The following is a 19,033-nucleotide window of genomic DNA, read 5'->3' as shown; positions in this document are numbered from 1 at the left end:
TTGTCATGACACACACACCACTGTCTAATTCTTAGACACGCCCAAAAACTGAAGAAGTGAGCGGAAATGCAAATTAGACAGACGGCGATTGGGTCACAATGAAGCCGCTCAAAAGGGGATTTTCGATCGTCCACGCCTCTTGTTCGTTCATTTTGATACGGGAGCCAATCACTGATCTATATATATCAGTAGAGCCAATACATGTTCGGATTGTTGCTTTTAACGGGCAGTTTATTGGCTGTGGAGTGAAAAAATGGTCATCATAACAGCCTATTATTGACAAGAATATTTGTATTGAAATATAAACTTATTATTGGTCATAAATTAACTAAAAGGAAAGAATGATTGGCTGCTTTTGACGAGGCTCATTAATAAACCAACCGCAATTCGCAAGAAAATGAACTATAGAGCTGTAATTTATAATGCGGTCGATAGGCATTGTCATGTAAAATATAAGCAAATCAAAAGCCACCTGCCACCATTCAAAACGCATCCAACGATGCCATCTGATTGGTTGGTTCTCGGGATTAAATCCACGTCAAACATAATTAAATTAAAACAGAATGTAAATCCTTTAAAAGACGTAACCTATTGTCAATATGCGCAATGTAGCGAGTTACATAACTAATGGAAAAATAAAAAACAAGTTTTCTGATTTTAATGTCTGATTTTAATACATAAACACACGAAAAATAACGAAGCCACACAAACTACACGTCAAACATTCCTTTTTAAAACGATATGCAATTTACTATAATTAAAACGCTGCTTACATATAAACATCAACACCAAAACATAAAACCAAACAATATTTTTTTATTACATAATATCACTTATTAGAAATAAGAGTGATATAGAAATACGTCTATGAGTAACACTATCACAAAATAAAGAAAAAAAAAAAGGACATGGGTCTTGACTCCTCTTTTTAATAATTGTCCAAAATTTTAGATAGCAGTTTGAGAAATAAACGCCACACATGTGCTGATGTGCAGCTGCGGGTGTGCGGTAGGGGGCGCTGGTCTTCAGATACGTTCGTGTAGAAGGGCGTCTGTGGGGTCTGACTGATTGAAGCACACTACACAACAATAAATCATTCATGTAACGCTTTTAAACATGGAACCAAATAAGAAGGCGGGAAAGACAATGGCTGAGTCGTGGTCTTGAGGTCATTTCAGCCTGAAAGAAGTGAACACTGGAGATAAGAAATCAGAGCACACCAAAATATTTGCAGGGTCCATACACTTTTTACTGATGCATTTACATGACTTTTTCATGACCACTCCATCATCATTTATAATGACTAAAACAGTAATTAACATATTAATTACTGTTTTAAAACAGTAATTAACATATATTCATTGCTGGGTTCATTTTAACTCTACACAAGCAGTTTGCAAAGGGCAATATCTAGTCAATTAAATATTTGAGAGAAACAAAATGAAAAAACTTAATATTTGCTTTTACGATTTTACACATTCTCATTAATTTTCCAGCTGTGGAAATCAAAAACTTAAAATTGCATAATTTTCCATGACTATGGGAACCCTTCCTTTTATCCCAGTTTAAAGGGATAGTTCACCCAAAAATTTAAATTGTCTCATCATTTACTCACCCTCATGCCATCCCAGATGTGTACGACTTTCTTTATTCTGCAGAACACAAACAAAGATTTTACGAAGAATATCCTCACAATGCAAGTGAATGGTAACCAAAAAATTTGAAACTCCAAAATCACATAAATGCAGCATAAAATAATCTATATAACTCCAGTGGCTTAATCTATGTTTTCAGAAGCGATATGATAAGTGTGGGTGTGAAACAGATCAATATTAAGTCCTTTTATTACAATAAATCTCCACTTTCACTTTCAAAATGTGAAAGAATGTGAAAGTGGAGATGTATAGTAATAAAGGACTTAAATATTGATTTGTTTCTCGCCCACACTTATCATATCACTTCTGAAAACATGGATTAAACCAATGGAATCTTGTGGATTACATTTTAATTATGTGTTTATGTTCTTTTTGGAGCTTCAAAGTTTTGATTTTAATTCACTTGCATTGTATGGACCTACAGAGCTGAAATATTCTTCGAAAAATCATTGTTTGTGTTCTGCAGATGAAAGTCATACACATCTGGGATGGCATGAGGAAGACTTTTTGGGTGAACTGTTCCTTTAATATGCAGAGACAACTATAATTAAGCCATTCATTTGTTAATTTTCTCAAAAACTGTAAACACTCTCTCTGTTTGCTATGAAAATTGCTTTGTTTGTTTTAAGTGACCCGCTTAGACCCGCCCCAACAACATTCCTCAACCAATGGCGTGAGTTGGGGCGGGGTTATCCCATCGTATAGAGTGTAACAGTCTGGTTCCCGAAGTAAAAATCCCATTCATTTTTCCCATGATTTGGGGAAAAATAGTTCCTGATCGCAAACAGCTGAAAAATTAGGCGGTCACTGTTGCTCTCTAACCAGAAAGCTGTTTTGAAAACAAAGTTTATTTTTACAATTCCGTTTGGTGGTGTTAGTGGCACAGAAATGACATACTTCAGCTTTAATATCATGATTTAAAAACAAAGTTTAATGTAAATACTAGATATTTCACTTCAACACTTACCATTAGGAAAAGAAGCTGTAAAGGTAAGAAAAGACAACAATCCCCAGAATTGCACAGCAAAGCATGATCATCATTTTCTTCTACATAGAGAAAGAGTGAATGATGGAAAGAGTAGTAATATAAATAAAAAGAGAGAGCAGGAAAAAGTTAGAGATGGCACATGGGAAAGAGACAGAAATACATGCAAGTAAATGTAATCTTTAGTGGACCAACAATCCTTTTATTTTAATATGTCTTGTTATTAGTTTCTCATGCAGCACATCTAATGCATAACTCCTTTAAACTGACAAAAGGGGGACAGAGGAATAAAACAAAGGAAAAGTCTGGGTTTAAGGGCTGTGTGTATGTGTATCTGTGTTTAAGGCTGAGAGAGGACTCACCGTCGGCTGTGGTCAAGAATACAGATTCTACATTTTTGCTACTATAACGTTGGTCACTGACTAACAATACATGCATAACTGCTAGTTATTACAGATAACATAATTCTGCTTTTTAAGAAATATATACAGATTACAAGCCTGCTCAGTTTGACAATCTTTTTACCTTCACCTGTGTAAGTATAAGATAGATTGATGGAGCAATATGTAACATTGTCATCAAGCATTTCAAATGGGTACTAAAGACCAAATTCAAAATATTGGAGAGAGTTGTCTCCCCGCCCCCTCCTCCCCAGACTCAAAGCTCACACGGGTTGCCAGGTTGAGGACACGCAACAGGAACGAGCAAACTGACAATGTCAAGCGACCAGCCTAGGCTTTGTTCAGACTGCCACTAAAAATCTGATTTTTTGCATATCCAAATTGTATCCAGATGAGTTTATGAAAAAAAAACACATGAAATCAGATTTTTATGAATCTGATTCAAACCACAATGGGAGATGGTTTCAACCCACCAGAACAGTCCAGACTGCTCAATTCAGACCATTCAAATGGTCTTTTGCATCACTCTAAATGTGAAAAAATCTTCAGAGTAGGTTATGTTCCAGAGTTAGTTTATTTCAGGTAGATGTTAGTATGTTTCAGAAGCTGTCAGTGCATGCGTGCCCTTTTAAAGTTCAGATCACGCACAATATTATACTTTTAAAACAATATTACAGTAAACTGCAATCTTTAAATCACAAATCTTCTTTACTCCTGCATTTCCAGTCTCACACTGAAGATTTGCATTCAAAAGTGAAGAAACTGTGCACATTGTGCTTTAACTTTTAATGGGAAGGTTTTAATACTATAATATTGTTTTAAAGCAGAACACATTGGAAAAGTCTCCCACACTATTCACTGTGAACACAGGGCTTTATATATTTAGCCCTTCTAATAAATCATTTTTTTTTTCAAAAAAGATCATAGAATAAAATGATTATAGCACCCACATTCTATTTGCAGTTCCTTCAGTCAATTAATATTAATGTTATTTATAAAATGACATCCCATAGTATCAATATGTAGGTAATTGTTATGATGAGCTGGAAGGCAGACGAGGATCTAGTTGCAGGTTCTTTATTGAAAGAAACAAACACGGAAAAACATACGAAGGTTTAACAGACAGGATAAACAAAGGGCACGGAAACAAGCATCCAAAAACATCGACGATCGACAAGGGAATGGAGAACAAACAGGGTTATATACACTGGAGACATGACACAGGGCTGGCAGTGATGAGGGCCGAGGATCATGGGAAGTGTAGTTCCTGACAAAGACAAGTGAGACCCAGGGCAGACAACAAGGGAATCGTGACATAACCCCCCCCTCAAAAGGAGCGGCTTCCAGACGCTCCTCAAAAAAAAAATATATATATTAGTCCAAGGAGTGAAGGGGGGGGGCAGGCCAAAGAGGGGACAAGGGGCAAACAGACAGACCAAGGGAGCACAAGGGGCAAACAGACAGACCAAAGTGGCACAAGACAGGCAGTCCAAGGGGGCACAGAGCAGACAGGCCATCCAAGGAGGCACGGGGGGCAGACAGGCAGTCCAAGGAGGCACGGGGGGCAGACAGGCAGTCCAAGGAGGCACGGGGGGCAGACAGGCAGTCCAAGGAGGCACGGGGGGCAGACAGGCAGTCCAAGGAGGCACGGGGGGCGGCCACAGGATGGGGACAGGTTCAGGAGGCCTGGGAGGCGACCACAGGACAGGAAGCCTGGGAGGTGGCCCTAGGACGGGGACAGGTTCAGGAGGCCGAACCGTGGGAGGTGGAGCCGTTGCAGGCGGAGGCGTGGAAGTAGGCGCTGTAGGAGGCTCTAGAGGCGGAGACCTGGAAGCGGAGCCGATGGAGGTGGCACTGTAGGAGGCTCTAGAGAAGGAGCCGATGGAGGTGGCGCCGTAGGAGGCTCTAGAGGCGGAGGTCTGGAAGGTTCTGGAGGTGGCGCCGAGGGAGGTGGCGGCGTAGGACGCTCCAGAAGCGAAGCCCTGGAAGGCTCGAGAGGCGGAGCCAAGGGAGGCTCAGGGGGGCAGAGTCTCTGGGGCAGAGCTCTGGAAAGCTCGGTAGGCGGAGCTCAGGAGGCAGAGCTCTGGGAAGCTCGGGAGGTACTGGCTCTTGGACGGTCGAGGCCACAGGCGCTGGCTCACTGACATCGGAGGCCACAGGCGCTGGCTGGTTGGCCGTGGTTAGCGGAGGCTGGAGAGCAGAGGCCTTTCTTCTCCTCCTCCTCCGGGCGGGTGAAGTTAGCAGCGCTGGTTCATTGACCACGGCAGGCGTGGGGGTTGGCTCACGCACCGTGGTTGTTGGCTCACGCACCGTGGTTGGCGAGGAAAGCCCAGAGGCGGGAGCTGGGATCTGGAGAGGTGGTTCCCCGGCAGCGAACTCCTCCATGATGAGTCCCACGTACTCCCGCCAGGTGCAGTCTCCGGAAGTTCCCACCATCGGTGTTTGGGTACACCGAACCAGTACGCCAACTTTAAAGTGTGGTCATCCCAGCCGGTGTAACTGGCCACACTGGTGAAGAAGTGTGAGAACTCCCGGACAGACAGGTCCGCCTGTGTCAGCTCCGTGAGGAACCCTGCTAGATCCATTGTTGGTTGATCGTTCTGTTAGGAATGAGGCAGTGAGGAGAGAGGATCTAAATGCAGGCTTCTTTATTTATTAAACAAACACAAAGGAAAAACCCTCGATGGGGAAACAAACATAAACTAAGAACTCAGGCAGGAAACCACAGATCAGGCTTGACAACATTCAACAAATGACCAGGTAATGGAGGAACGTGCAGGGTTATATACACACAAGGCAGGATGATTACAAACAAGACACAGGTGAGAACAATGACAGTGAACACGAACGCTAACAAGGAGACTATGGAGTTAAATAAAGGACAAAAGTGAAAACTAATGAGCAAGGTGAAACACGACAGGATAATACATGACAGTAATGTATGCCAATTAAAAGCATAAGCAATTAATTACTTGTTATTCTTCTTCACTAACTAGATAATATGTGATCGTTTCACAGATATAGAGGTTTTATTTCTTATTACTCTAATTGATGTAGGCTATATAAATGCACACATTTCCTGACTTGTTCATTGTAGTCTATTATCTGAAAATATAAATGAGACATGCTATCATTTAGAGTCACACACAGTGCCCTCATTTAGCTGGTGGTCAGGTGATTCAATGAAAAGATGTATCAGCCTCCTCTACTCCATCAGAACCTGTACATGGTCCATCTCTAAATTAAATGTTTGTTCTGCCTTTCAATAGGGACCTTCTACAGATTCCTATTAACAAGGATGAGATGAGTTACTTTTCCCTAATGCTGAGATCATGAACATCTATAATGTATAGTCATACACATGATCTTCAGTTTGATCTTTCTTGGACTACCTTCCCATTAAATAGTCGCTGGCTGTACAGTATAAATAATTTTATGTCATCCATGAAAGACGATTCTGCCCTTCATGGATCCAACACATCCATCCATGATTAATTTTTAAAAAACAAAACAGTGCCATTTGTTTTATGTGTCTTCATGACGTACTACTGATATATTTATGAGGATAATCAACAGTTCAGTATCCATTCAAAATTACTATATTTTTACAGTATCCTTAAAATAATCTGCTGTAAACTCTGTTTTATCTATCTTGCAGTGTGCATTTCCACTGTCATCACCATTACATTTCAATGAGTTATATACAGTAGAATAAAAAAATGATTCAATTCTACAATTCTAACATAATTTTTCTTTTATTGCAATTTAAATATCATGCTTTCACTGTCTATGTATTTAGATAAATGTGTCTTTGTCTCACTGTTTAACCCAGTCATGCTGTGAAATTTCCCTTTCTGATATCATATTTAAAGGAGTGACATGATTTGTTTGACCACATAGTTCAAATAAAGTTAAGTTTCTCTTACAGTCTTGAGTGGTCGATTTTTTACAGGCATTAAAAAGCATATTTTGCAATGGGTCGTTATTGTATATTTTTTCAATTGCAGTATGTGATTTATTGCGTGGCATGCCGAAACTGAGTGATACTACCAAAACGTGGTCAGTTGACAAATTCAATGTATGAGCGCACTGTTATGGGGTTGAAATAATGTAGTGCTTTAGGGTAAGAAACTACAAAGTACTGTTGGTACTGCGTAAGGCTGTAACCACATATTTAGGATTAGTGGCAATGGTTTAAAAATGGCAATTGAAAACCCCATATTAATTGACAACCAATCTGGTGCTTCCTCTATAGTGGTCTCCAAAGTCTACGCTGTTTAAGGCCCTAATATAAATTAAGTGATCAATAAAAACATTCTGAAAGATTCTAGCACAAATGGCACCATTGCTAATAATGACCATCCATCCATCCATCCATCCATTTCTCTTACATTTACAACATACTTAATAAATATAACATTTAATTAAGTAATTTGCTAAAAGTTTTTTTTACATACACTGGTTTATCACATTAAAAAAAAGAAAAACATACATCCATCATTACTCAGAAATCAGTCTCAGATGTGGGCTTCCATTCTGAATGACCCATCCATGCTTCACTTACTCCATTCAGTCCATTTCACAGGGTCCCAGAATAAAAGCTTAAATCATCATTGACTCTAATCTCTTTTGATCAAAAACAGTTCAGTAGCTCATCCTGTAGATGTTTCCATGTGTCTTAAGAACATAGAGTGTAATAAAAACATTAAGGCATGAAATGCAGGTTATCATTCCCTTTGCAAGTCTTCATTGGTAAAACAAAAAAATCCCTTATTCTGTGCTCATGAAATTGTCAGTTTAAAAAGATTAATTTAAATGCCCTTCGTGGCATGTAGCACAAGTTCCTTAATCCGTTACATCCTTACAAAAAATCAGTATCTGTTTCCTTGACCATCACTAAGGTTCCAAGAGAGTGGTTTCCCATTGGTTTATGCTGATGAGGGGAAGGGCCACAGATGAAGGGGGTGGAGCATTTGTTGTCTTCTTGACTCCAAGGAAAAAGACAGAGAATGCCGAAGACAGGGGAAGATGATAAATCGTAATAATTGAGTTTTTGTGTGTAGCCACAGAGGAGATGGAGTGCTGATGGAGAGGTTATTATACAACCTGTGTGATGATGATAATGATGATGATGACGAGTACAATGACACCAATCACACCCAGTATAATCATCTTCTATAAGAGATAAAAAAAAAAACATCATTCATTAATAAAATATCAAGGATTTAAAGGAAATCTCACTCAAAAAGGAAAGTTCCATCATCATCCACTCACCACCATGCTTTTCTAAAACTGTATGGTTTGTTTTCTTCCAATTTACATTTAATAGTGACTTAAGTTTTGGACAATTTTTCACACAAATCTATCCAATGGCTTTAGAAGTTGTACATTGTTGTACATGAGTCGCATGAATTATCATGTTCGTTTTATGGGTCTACTGTATATGGTCCTTAGCCACTAGTCATTGTTTAATTTCAATATATGAAAAAGTAGCTTAGACATCCTGCTTAATATCTTCTTTTGTGTTCCATGGAAGAAAATAAAACAGGTTTGAAATGACATGAGCTAAACAAAAAGCCCAGCCACCAAAATGTCACCAAGTTCCCGAACCTTATAGACTTTTCTCTGAAATGTACTCACCAGAGACTCCTTAACCTACAGATAAACCCACTATCAAAGCAATAATTGCCAAAAACACCAAAGCCACAGACACTATAATAATTATTTTCTGTAGAGAAACACACATAGACAGTTGTTAGCATCAATTTCAACATTCTATTAACAAACAAATATCCTGCTCAGATATAAAATGATTCAGTCAAGCATTCGAGGCACAAGCATTGTAAAAGAAAGTATATTGGATGAAAATTCTCCATCTTTCAAACCTAGACATGACATTGCATTTCTAGAGTAAATTTACTTTGTCTAGAAAAGTAGTGCTGAATATTTGAAAAGAAAGAAAGAAAGAAAATCTTGTGCTCTACCATGGCACTATCTGTCACGCTATGGTGAGTTTCACGGTTTATTCTGTGTGTTTTGTTATTATCTCTCCCTCATGTCTCGCAGGCGAATCTGGCATGCATGATCTGTGTTTCCATGGGAGCACTGATTGTTTCCAGGGGAACGCTGATGATGCCACTAATTAGCATGCTAGCAACACATGGTTCTCCTCTAATTCACTCCCTACTTAAACCCTTCGTGTTCTCAGTATCCTTGCTTTATTGTTGTTTGATGTAAAGCAATGTAACTAACTCTATGCCTATTTGGGCCTGTCTTGTGTATCTGTTTGGTTGCCCGTCTCTGCCTGCTTGCCGGGAGTGTGCGTTAACTTCTAGCTTGCTGTACGCTTAACTTCTAGCTTGCTGTACGCTTAACTTCTAGCTTGCTGTACGCTTGTGCTCACAAATCTTCAATGGAGGTTTCCTCTTCGCTGCACGGATGTCATGAAAGTGATTGCCTGCCAATCTGCTGGGTGTTGTTCTCTGCACCTTACTATGCTTCTACGGAAGATTCCTACAAATCTGCTTCTGCAATGCACACTTGTCTACAGACGCACTTCGCTTATCTGCTTATTGTGCGGCTACGGTGTGCACTCGTCCCCAAAACTCCTTCCCTCAACTGCAGCTGTTGCCGAGATCTCCAGTCTTCACTAGCACAGTTAGATTTATCACTTGTTAATAAATCCTTTTGAACTGTTCCTCTGCTCTTGGGTCTCTTTGTCTCTCTCTGGCACATCATTATGTTCATTAAAGTAATTTATGTATCTAAATTTCAATTTGGGAATAACATGCACTAAGTATTGGCCCTGGCCAAATGGTTGGAGCACATGCTCTGGCACAGTTGCGGTGATCATGTGGCAACAGTGGTTCAAATCCTGTCCTTTCTCTACTATGTGTATTATTGGAGGCAAAGGGCTCTCAAGCTTTCAAGCTACAAAAAGCAGCATAAAAGTAATCCATGTGACTTCAGTGGTTTAATCCACATATTTAGAAGTTATAAAGGTTGCTTTTATGCTGCCTTTGTGATTTTTGAAGCTTCAAAGTTACATTGAAAGGATCTACACAGCTGAGATATTCTTCTGAAAATCTTCGTTTGTGTTCAGCAGAACAGAAGACAAAGTCATACACATCTGGGATGGCATGAAAGTAAATGAGAGAATTTTCATATTTGGGTGGACCATCCCTTTAAGGGCGTATTAGGATTAGTAATAATGTCTAGGTTTGTTTGTGCATATGCATGTGAATATGTGTAACTTCATCAGGTTTGGACAGTAAAAGGAGAGGCTGTAGGAAGGGGTTTGTGCAAATGGGCATGGCCTGATATTAATCATGAACTCACACGCCGAGCTTCTTGCTGATATTTAGCAGCCTTTTTAGTGTCAGCTACCGCCCGCTCCACAAAACCCACAGATTGGTCCATGTTGTTCTCAATCCTTTCAATCATACCACCCTAAAAATGGGTTTTGGGTGAAGCATGGTTGAATAGAGAGGAAGAGAGCGGGTAAAAGAAAGAGAGATAGAGAGAGAGTGGCAGGTAGTGAAAGACAACAAAGGAAAAGAAAAGAAAGAACAGAAGCCAGAGACACTGTTATTGTGATTTCAGACTGAATAGCTTGTGATGTCCATACCTTCCGGGCTTTGCTCTGGTACTTGGCTGCTTTCTTTGTTTCAGCCTTTGCTACTTCAATGTGATCAACTGCTTTGCCCACATTCAACTCAATGTTATCAACCATGTTCCCCTAAAACAAACAAACATACAAGTTTAATGGGCAAAAACAATAAACAGACACTTAAAAGATTAAAAGTATACACCCTTGGACATCATCTACTAAACACACTTGCATAAAAGGGAATTTAATAAAGAAATACCTCAATCTTACCTCTCAGTTTTTCTCCATAGCAAGCAATAAGCAAAGTAATAGTGGATTGGTCAATAATGTACTAGTGTAATAATTCATGTAGAATTATTTATCAGATGATGTGAACTTTTTAGCTCTGTTCTGAAAACCTAATAAGCTGCCTCACTGCTGTCTACTTAGGCAACTACCTTCTAAGGAGCCATCCTAACTGAACTTAGCCTCTGTTAATGGTTACTCACAAGTGTCGCATAAATAATACTCCAAACAGGAAGCGCACAAGAGACTGAACTAGTGCTAACAGTACCAACAACGTCTGATGTTAGCATGTTGCTAAGCTATTAGATACTCTCTAATAAGCACAAAAAAAGACATAGCACACTCAGATAATGGGTGCAATAGTGAATTATTTTTTATTAGATGGGACTATTTTCTGTACTGAGTATTAAATATACTATTGTACTATTACATTTATCAACAACATTTCATTTGACTCTGCACACAATTTTGAAAGAAAATATTTACTTGAGTGAAGTCACCTGGGATAACTTTTCTGTGAAGCATACATGTACTGTTACCTTAGATTTAGACCACAACTTTGTTGCATAATTTAGTTTCGAACAACCTATGCTTTGGGAGCGTCCTTAAAATAATTCCTAATGATGCTTAAAATGTTGCATAGGTATGCAGCTTGCTAGGTTTTGGAACAGAGTTATTAACTTTCATTTCTTCTAGGTAAATCCTGGAGATGGAGTGGGTGTAGTTTGTGACCAAATAATGCAAATTAATGAAAGAATAATGAGGTAGAGAAGGGGATGAAAACAAAGGGAAAACAAAAAGGTAAAGTTACAGAGCACTCACATGTGGAAAGTAGGGCCTGATAGGAAGCCACTCCGACCACTCGCATATTGTTTAGGAACCAAGGGATTTCCAAGAATGAGTTTGAACAAAGAGGAAAAGAGGAAAGTGGGCTATGGGCCAAAGAAAAAGAGAGGTAGAGAGAAGAGAGAAGGCAGAAAGACAATGAGGGGGACAGGTTAGAAAACACTGACAGCATGAAAACATTGATGGACCTTCTGGTGAATTAAAGGATGGAGTAAATGATGGACAAACAGATGAGTGTGACAGAAGGTGGAGTGTACCTGGCTCTCCACCAACATTGCGATGTCCTGAAACATGTCATGCAGTTCCTTTATGCTGCTCTCCAGACGCACAATGTCTTTGTGACGAGCTTCAATCTCACTCAATGCTTGTTTAGAGATCCCTGAATCCACAATCTACAACAAAAAACAGCATTTTGTTTTTATTTCTACAAATATTCAGGATGCTTCTTTCATATTCAGCTAAGATTTAGGAACTTCACAAGTCCCTGAGGTGGAGTCTAAGTTACGTCAAGTACTTTGTTATTAGTCCATGTCAAGTCTCACATCCCAAGTCTAACATCAGTTGCATGTTAGTTTTACAAGCCTTGTCTCAGGACAATTCATTGCATATACTTTAAAGGGGGTCCTAATTTCTATATTATTATCTTTCTATCTTTGTAAAAACAATCCATGCTGTAATGTGCTGCACAAACTGTTGAGGTTTGACTGAAATGATCAGGGGGTCAGATCAGATTCAACAGATGGCCTTTATGGACTAAGAAGGAAGTTTGCAGTTCTAAAACATAGTAAACACTTTTATGCTATTACAAAAGATCAAGGAAGTATAATTTATAGGGATTTCCTTGTTGTTAACATTAGTTAACTACATTTTTAATAACTAACAATGAACAGAACATTTAAAGGGATAGTTCACCCAAAATTAAAATACTCTCATCATTTACTTACCCTCATGCCATCCCAGATATGTATGACTTTAATTCTTCTGATGAACATAAACAAAGATTTTTAGAAGAATATCTCAGCTCTGTAGAGCCTCACAATGCAAGTAAATGGGTCCCAAATTTCTGAACTTAAATATTGATCTGTTTCTCACCCACACCTATCATACCTCTTCTGAAGATATGGATTAAACCACTGAAGTCATATGGATTGCTTTTATGCTGCCTTTATGTTTATGTGATTTTGGAGCTTCAAACGTTTGGTACCCATTTACTTGCATTGTTTGGACCCACAGAGCTGAGATATTCTTCTAAAATTTTTAATTTGTGTTCAGCAGAAGAAAGAAAGGCAAACACATCTGACGGCATGAGGGTGAATAAATTACCGGTATGAGAGAATTTTCATTTTTGGGTGAACTATCACTTTAAAGCACTTATTAATCATGATTAATGTAAAATTTTACATGATATACTAATAAGTTTTTACATTAAAAGTTGTATGTTTTAACAATAGGTAATGTATTATAAACTAACCTTAAATAACAATGATCAACAGTATATTTAGAGATGAACATAAACCAAGATTAATAAATGATGTAAGAAATATATATTGTGCGTTGTTAGTTCATGATACCTAATGGATTAACTCATGAAAAAAAATATTTTTGCTATTGTTTTTGACAATTGACTGGCCATAGATAACATGACGTATGCTCTACTTGTCCAGTCATGAATATCTTTATTAACACGGCTTTGAAGCTTTTGAGCAACTGAACCGACATCCGAACAGTGATGTACTGAGAAAGTATTTCCCCCTCTAGGTCTACTGACTTCTCAAATCTCAGTCAAGTCTGAAGTCAAATATTGGGTCAAGGTAAGTGAATCTCAAACTTGAGTTCCCATGTCTGGTATAGGATACTGTGGCCACACACACACACTCACACACACACATTACCCCTGCTGTGAAAACGGCAGCATTCCCCCCCTCCAGCATCTCCTCCAGCTCTTCATCAGTTGTGGCTTTACCAGCTAGAGTGAGAAGCAGAACAAAACTTGAGTCAAAGACAGAGTAGCTCAGTGGTAAAGACGCTGGCTACCCCTGGAGTTCGCTAGTTCGAATCCCAGGGCGTGCTGAGTGACTCCAGCCAGGTCTCCTAAGCAAATAAATTGGCCTGGTTGCTAGGGAGGGTAGAGTCACATGGGGTAACCTCCTTGTGGTCGCTATAATGTGGTTTGTTCTCAGTGGGGCACGTGGTGAGTTGAGCGTGGATGCCTACGAATCACTACGCGACAACGAGGACTTAAAAGCACAATTGGTATTGGGCATTCCAAACTGGGAGAAAAGGGGAAAAATCCCAACAAAGGAATGGGAAGAAGCACAGCGACAGTTTTACATGCTTCAACCCCAAGCCTGAGAAAGAAATAAGTTTTACACTGCACATTGTCTGAGTTGTGCACCATTCAGAAATGAGTTAAAAATACCTTTTAAATTCTAATTAAATTACTGAGCTTAGCTAGCAAAAAGGATGTTGAATTGTAGTTTGAATTTGAATTAAAATGGAATAAAATTTCAAGAAATTAATATAGGTGTAACAGCTGTAAATGTCATTTTTAATAATATATCCAACATACAGTGTATTACAGGAAATATAATATTAATAATAACTATATATTTTTCAATGATGTAAATTACATATATGAATAACAACAAGGATATTAATAATCAATGCTTTAAATGCCAATTTAGTTTTTTATTTATATTTTAATATAGATAAAATATTAACGAAAATCAGACCAAAATTAGGATTTGTTTTTCATCAGAAAAGATGTCTACCTTATATAGCTAGTAAAAGAATTGTACAAAGTACAATAATGCCTATTCGAGACTATGGTGATATTATATATACGCATGCAAGCCAGACTTTATTACGTAAATTGATTCTGTTTATCATGCCTCGATTCGTTTTATAACAGATGCCAATTCTTATACCTATAATTGTACACTATATGCTTCATTGGGATGGTCATCACTCTACCATAGAAGGAAAACACATATGCTCATCTTTGTTGTTAAGGCATTATTAAGTAAATTGCCAAAGTATATTTTTGTATCTTGTTAACTTACAATCATCACAGCCATAACACAAGATCAGCGGAAAATTACATTTATTAGTGCAGAGAGTACGTACGGTAATTGGAAAAACCTAGTTTGCTTATTTTGCCCCATGGATCTGGAATAAAATGCATGATGTCCTTAGCTTAAAATCTCTACCTAATTTAACTAATTTAAAAAAACTTGTATATTTCAATTTTAAAGAAACATGTACTTGCTTGTTGTAATTTCTCTCTTTTTCTTTTTTGTTGTTATTGTTGTTGTTGTCGTGTGGAATGTGTTTTATTATTGTACGGTTATTGCTTTTATTGTAACTATGTATGTGAGCCACTATCTTGACCAGGACTTCCTGGAAGAAGAGATCATGTATCTCAATGGAATCTTCCTGGTTAAATAAAGGATAAATAAAATTTTATTTAAATGTATATTTCATTATATTGAATATGTTTACTTCAACATTTAATACATTTAGGTTTTAATAGATTAAATACATCTTTATATATAAAAAAATTAACACCTTATTTCACAGAATGCTCTAATTTACCACAAAAGGAGCTAATTAGTGTGTACATATCAGGGAATAAATAAAGCAAATTAGTCAAAAATGTATTATGTATATTTATTATGTGTGGTCTATTTGTGATTTATACATCACACACGGTTGTGTTGGACTAATAAAATTAGTTACTCTTTAACTAATCACTCTGTTGTGACTGTTGAATTTCCTTTAATTATAATTCAGTAAATTCACCTTTTGAATGGGCCTGGCCAATTCCATTCACATTGCAACTTATGAATTTCAAGAGCCAATACTTAAATTCTGAATTTCACCCAATCCTGGTGGGAGGCTGAATTTACTGTTAATCCTGTAGTGAAAAACAAACCGCACCGGTGTTTAGCAGCTGAAACATGTGTGCGGGTGAGTATATTTATGAGACACTTACTGATCTCTAATTGTCTCTGAATGCGACCTTTGCTCTTCTCTCTGAAGTCCACCTGAGCTTCACTGTATTTGGTCATCACATCAACAAACTTCCTGGAAAGAATAGCATGCTGGCACAGGAAAACATGAGGGCAAAGTTAATAGAGCATTAAAGTGTGTGCGCATGTAAGTGACAAGCAGGACATTGACTCACTTGTGATTTGCGTATTCTCATGTCAGCCGATACTCTTTCCATTTCTTCAGTCTCAAGATTTCTTTCAATGGCTACAAACACACAATGTAAACATTGCTTTAATAAAGGTGGATATGGCATATAAATCACACCATTATGGGGCAGCAGTATTTGAACAGCAATAACAAGTTCTTTGTGTAAAATTGTATTGAACTATTGAGAAAACCACAAAGCAGCCAAGTTTATGTGTAGGGATACTTACTCTTCAGTTTGTTACGAGCATTGTTGGCCATTTTCTTGATTTCGTTAGTTAGTGCCTCCAAATCATCCTGTGTTTCTGTAAACAAAGAAGAAACAGAAACTAAGGAAATGTATAATAGTGGATAAGAGTTTAGAATAGCACTATTTTGTAAGTGTTAAAGTCAACATGAAATGGCATTCACAACCTATTTTATTAAGTAAACATATGTATATATATATATATATATACATATATATATATATATATATATATATATATATATATTTTAGGACATAATCATGAAAAGTTGGCACTCAGTGCCAAAAACCAGACCTTCCAAAAACAGAACCGGCACCCACTTTTGAGGAGTTTTTTGACCATGACATGGAGGTTAAAGGAGTCATGACATGCTTTATTTTTTTTATGTTGCTTGAGGTTCACTTATAATATTAGTATTTTGCACAAACAGTCATATTTATTAAAACATGATCATTGTCCACCATCATTCTGATCCTCTGTCAGAAACGCTCTTTTTTTGTTGTTGCTGCTTTTCCTTTAAGAATTGACAGAGCACGCCCACTGTTATGATTGGCTCTCTGCTCTTGACTGGCCTGCTTTCTCTGTGCCATCTCACTGCTACTGGGTGGGCTATGGATGTGATTAATGGTAAAGTAGGCGTTGACGTGCTGAGGTGTTCAGATGCAAATGCCTACCACAATGTGACATCACAAATGTGGAGGCAGTAGAGAACAAGTCGCTTTGGCAGCTTGGTTTTAAAAAATGCTCTTTTTGCTCTTTTTGAGTGGGAAGTTTTGAGTTCTGAAACTTACAGAATGTTTTTATTGTCACTGTCCGATCACCTTGTCAGGTTTAGGTTCTACCTGACAGGACCATGGTAGAATTGGCTTGCCTTTGTTTTATGTGTTCCCCCTTTGTGCGAGCCTTTGGTCACGTTTCCTCTCGAAAGCATCTCAACGTGTCCCAATGTCAATGCTCATTTTTAAATCCATAGTTATTTGTTATTAATGATGTAACCTTTATAACATAAACATTTACTGGCATTAAATTTCTTTGTAAACTATTCATAAGATTTTAGAAAGACTAAATTACCTACAAGTAGCATAAAACAAGGCCTAAATAGCTATATCACGAGTTCACTGGTTCAAACAGTCCTGGAGGGCATAAAGGTAAACAAATCTTACTCTGGTCTGATGTTGGGGCAGACAGAATAACTGAGTAAAGTTTCTTCACTTCGGCCACATTCTCATCAATCTTATCAATACTGCTCCTGATGTCTTCAATCTGAAAAAAAAAATGAAAAAAATAAACAAGGTCACTCGAAAATGCACACACACACAATGACTCGCACTCATTCAAAGCAAAAATGTATTTACACTAACACAATGTAATATATTAAAGGGCGTGCCTGGGCGAAGAATTCATCCATGAAAGCAGGGTTGTCTACAGCGATTTCGACATCATCATCATCATGATCACATGTCTGCAACACACGAAGTAAGGCATGCTCTATATCAGAAATTATTTAGACAATATAACACAGATGAAAACATTTGTAGAACAGATAAAATTAGAAACCCTGAAGAGCAACAAACAGGGGCTATGATGTCATTAATGTATATAGTATATTTAATAGGGCTGAACGATTTGAACAAAAAAAAACTAATTTTGCTAATTTTGAAACATATTGCGATTTTAACTGTGATATAATCATTTGCATTCAAAAAAATGGGTCACTTCTATTAAAATGAATGAGGAAAATTGGAACGCCCAATGGTCAACAGGTGTAGAAAGGAGGTCCCGCCTTATAGGTAAAAGAGCCAATCACCTTTTCAAGTCAAGTCAAGTCAAGTCAAGTGGTTTTTATTGTTGTTTCAACCATATACAGTTTAGTACAGTACACAGCAAAACGAGACAACGTTCCTCCAGGACCATGGTGCTACATAAAAACAACAAAGGACCAACATAGGACCACGTGAGACTACACAACGAAATAAAATACCTATATATATATATACCTATATAAAGTGCACGTGCAAACATGTGCAAAAAGTACGGGACATTACTACAAATTTCTGACAATGAACAGGACAATAGGCACAGTGAGAGACAGTGCAGCGCCGACCAGTACACAGTAGTGCAAAAAGATGACAGTTTCTAAAAACGTAAACATAACATACTATAAGATAGTGTTCTATGCACATAGCAGTTATTTAGGTAGCAGACAGTTATAAAGTGACAGTAATTAAAGTGCAACTCAGGACACGTGTGTGTGTGTGTCAAACTAGTCTCTGAGTATTGAGGAGTCTGATGGCTTGGGGGAAGAAGCTGTTACACAGTCTGGCCGTGAGGGCCCGAATGCTTCGGTACCTCTTGCCAGACGGCAGGAGGATAAAGAGTTTGTGTGAGGGGTGTGTGGGGTCGTCCACAATGCTGGTTGCTTTGCGGATACAGTTTTTTGTAAATGTCTTTGATGGAGGGAAGAGAGACCCCAATGATCTTCTCAGCTGTCCTCACTATCCTCTGCAGGGCTTTGCGGTCCGAAACGGTGCAATCCCAAACCAGGCAGTGATGCAGCTGCTCAGGATGCTCTCAATAGTCCCTCTACAGAATGTAGTGAGGATGGGGGGTGGGAAATGTGCTTTCCTCAGCCTTCGAAGAAAGTAGATACGCTGCTGGGCTTTCTTGGTGATAGAGCTGGTGTTGAGGGACCAGGTGAGGTTCTCCACCAGGTGAACACCAGGTGACGATCTCCACAGAGGAGCCGTCGATGTTCAGCGGAGTGTGTTCACCTTGTGCTCTCCTAAAGTAAACAACAATCTCTTTTG

At 38.3% G+C, this 19,033-nt stretch overlaps 1 protein-coding gene across 5 annotated transcripts in view; it reads right to left on the bottom strand.

Annotated features, from left to right (window-relative positions):
• Nucleotides 1-770: 770 nt before the first annotated feature.
• LOC127660102 (syntaxin-3-like) overlaps nt 771-19,033 on the bottom strand; it is a 28,110-nt gene continuing 9,847 nt past the window's right edge. The window contains exons 2-12 of one of the 5 annotated variants that reach the window (XM_052150180.1): nt 17,614-17,688; nt 17,390-17,489; nt 16,209-16,283; nt 15,968-16,038; nt 15,776-15,884; nt 13,674-13,747; nt 12,039-12,173; nt 10,669-10,779; nt 10,380-10,490; nt 2,623-2,702; nt 771-1,179 (exon numbers count right to left, since the gene is read on the bottom strand). In XM_052150180.1, coding sequence (XP_052006140.1) covers nt 2,625-2,702; nt 10,380-10,490; nt 10,669-10,779; nt 12,039-12,173; nt 13,674-13,747; nt 15,776-15,884; nt 15,968-16,038; nt 16,209-16,283; nt 17,390-17,489; nt 17,614-17,688 — 939 coding nt within the window. In that variant the 3' untranslated portion in view covers nt 771-1,179; nt 2,623-2,624. The other 4 variants (XM_052150182.1, XM_052150181.1, XM_052150184.1 and 1 more) reach the window with 4 other exon arrangements.

The sequence above is a fragment of the Xyrauchen texanus genome, chromosome 19 (assembly GCF_025860055.1).
Source record: "Xyrauchen texanus isolate HMW12.3.18 chromosome 19, RBS_HiC_50CHRs, whole genome shotgun sequence".
NCBI classification, from domain to species: Eukaryota; Metazoa; Chordata; class Actinopteri; order Cypriniformes; family Catostomidae; genus Xyrauchen; species Xyrauchen texanus.
This window is presented reverse-complemented; position numbering and strand designations above follow the sequence as displayed.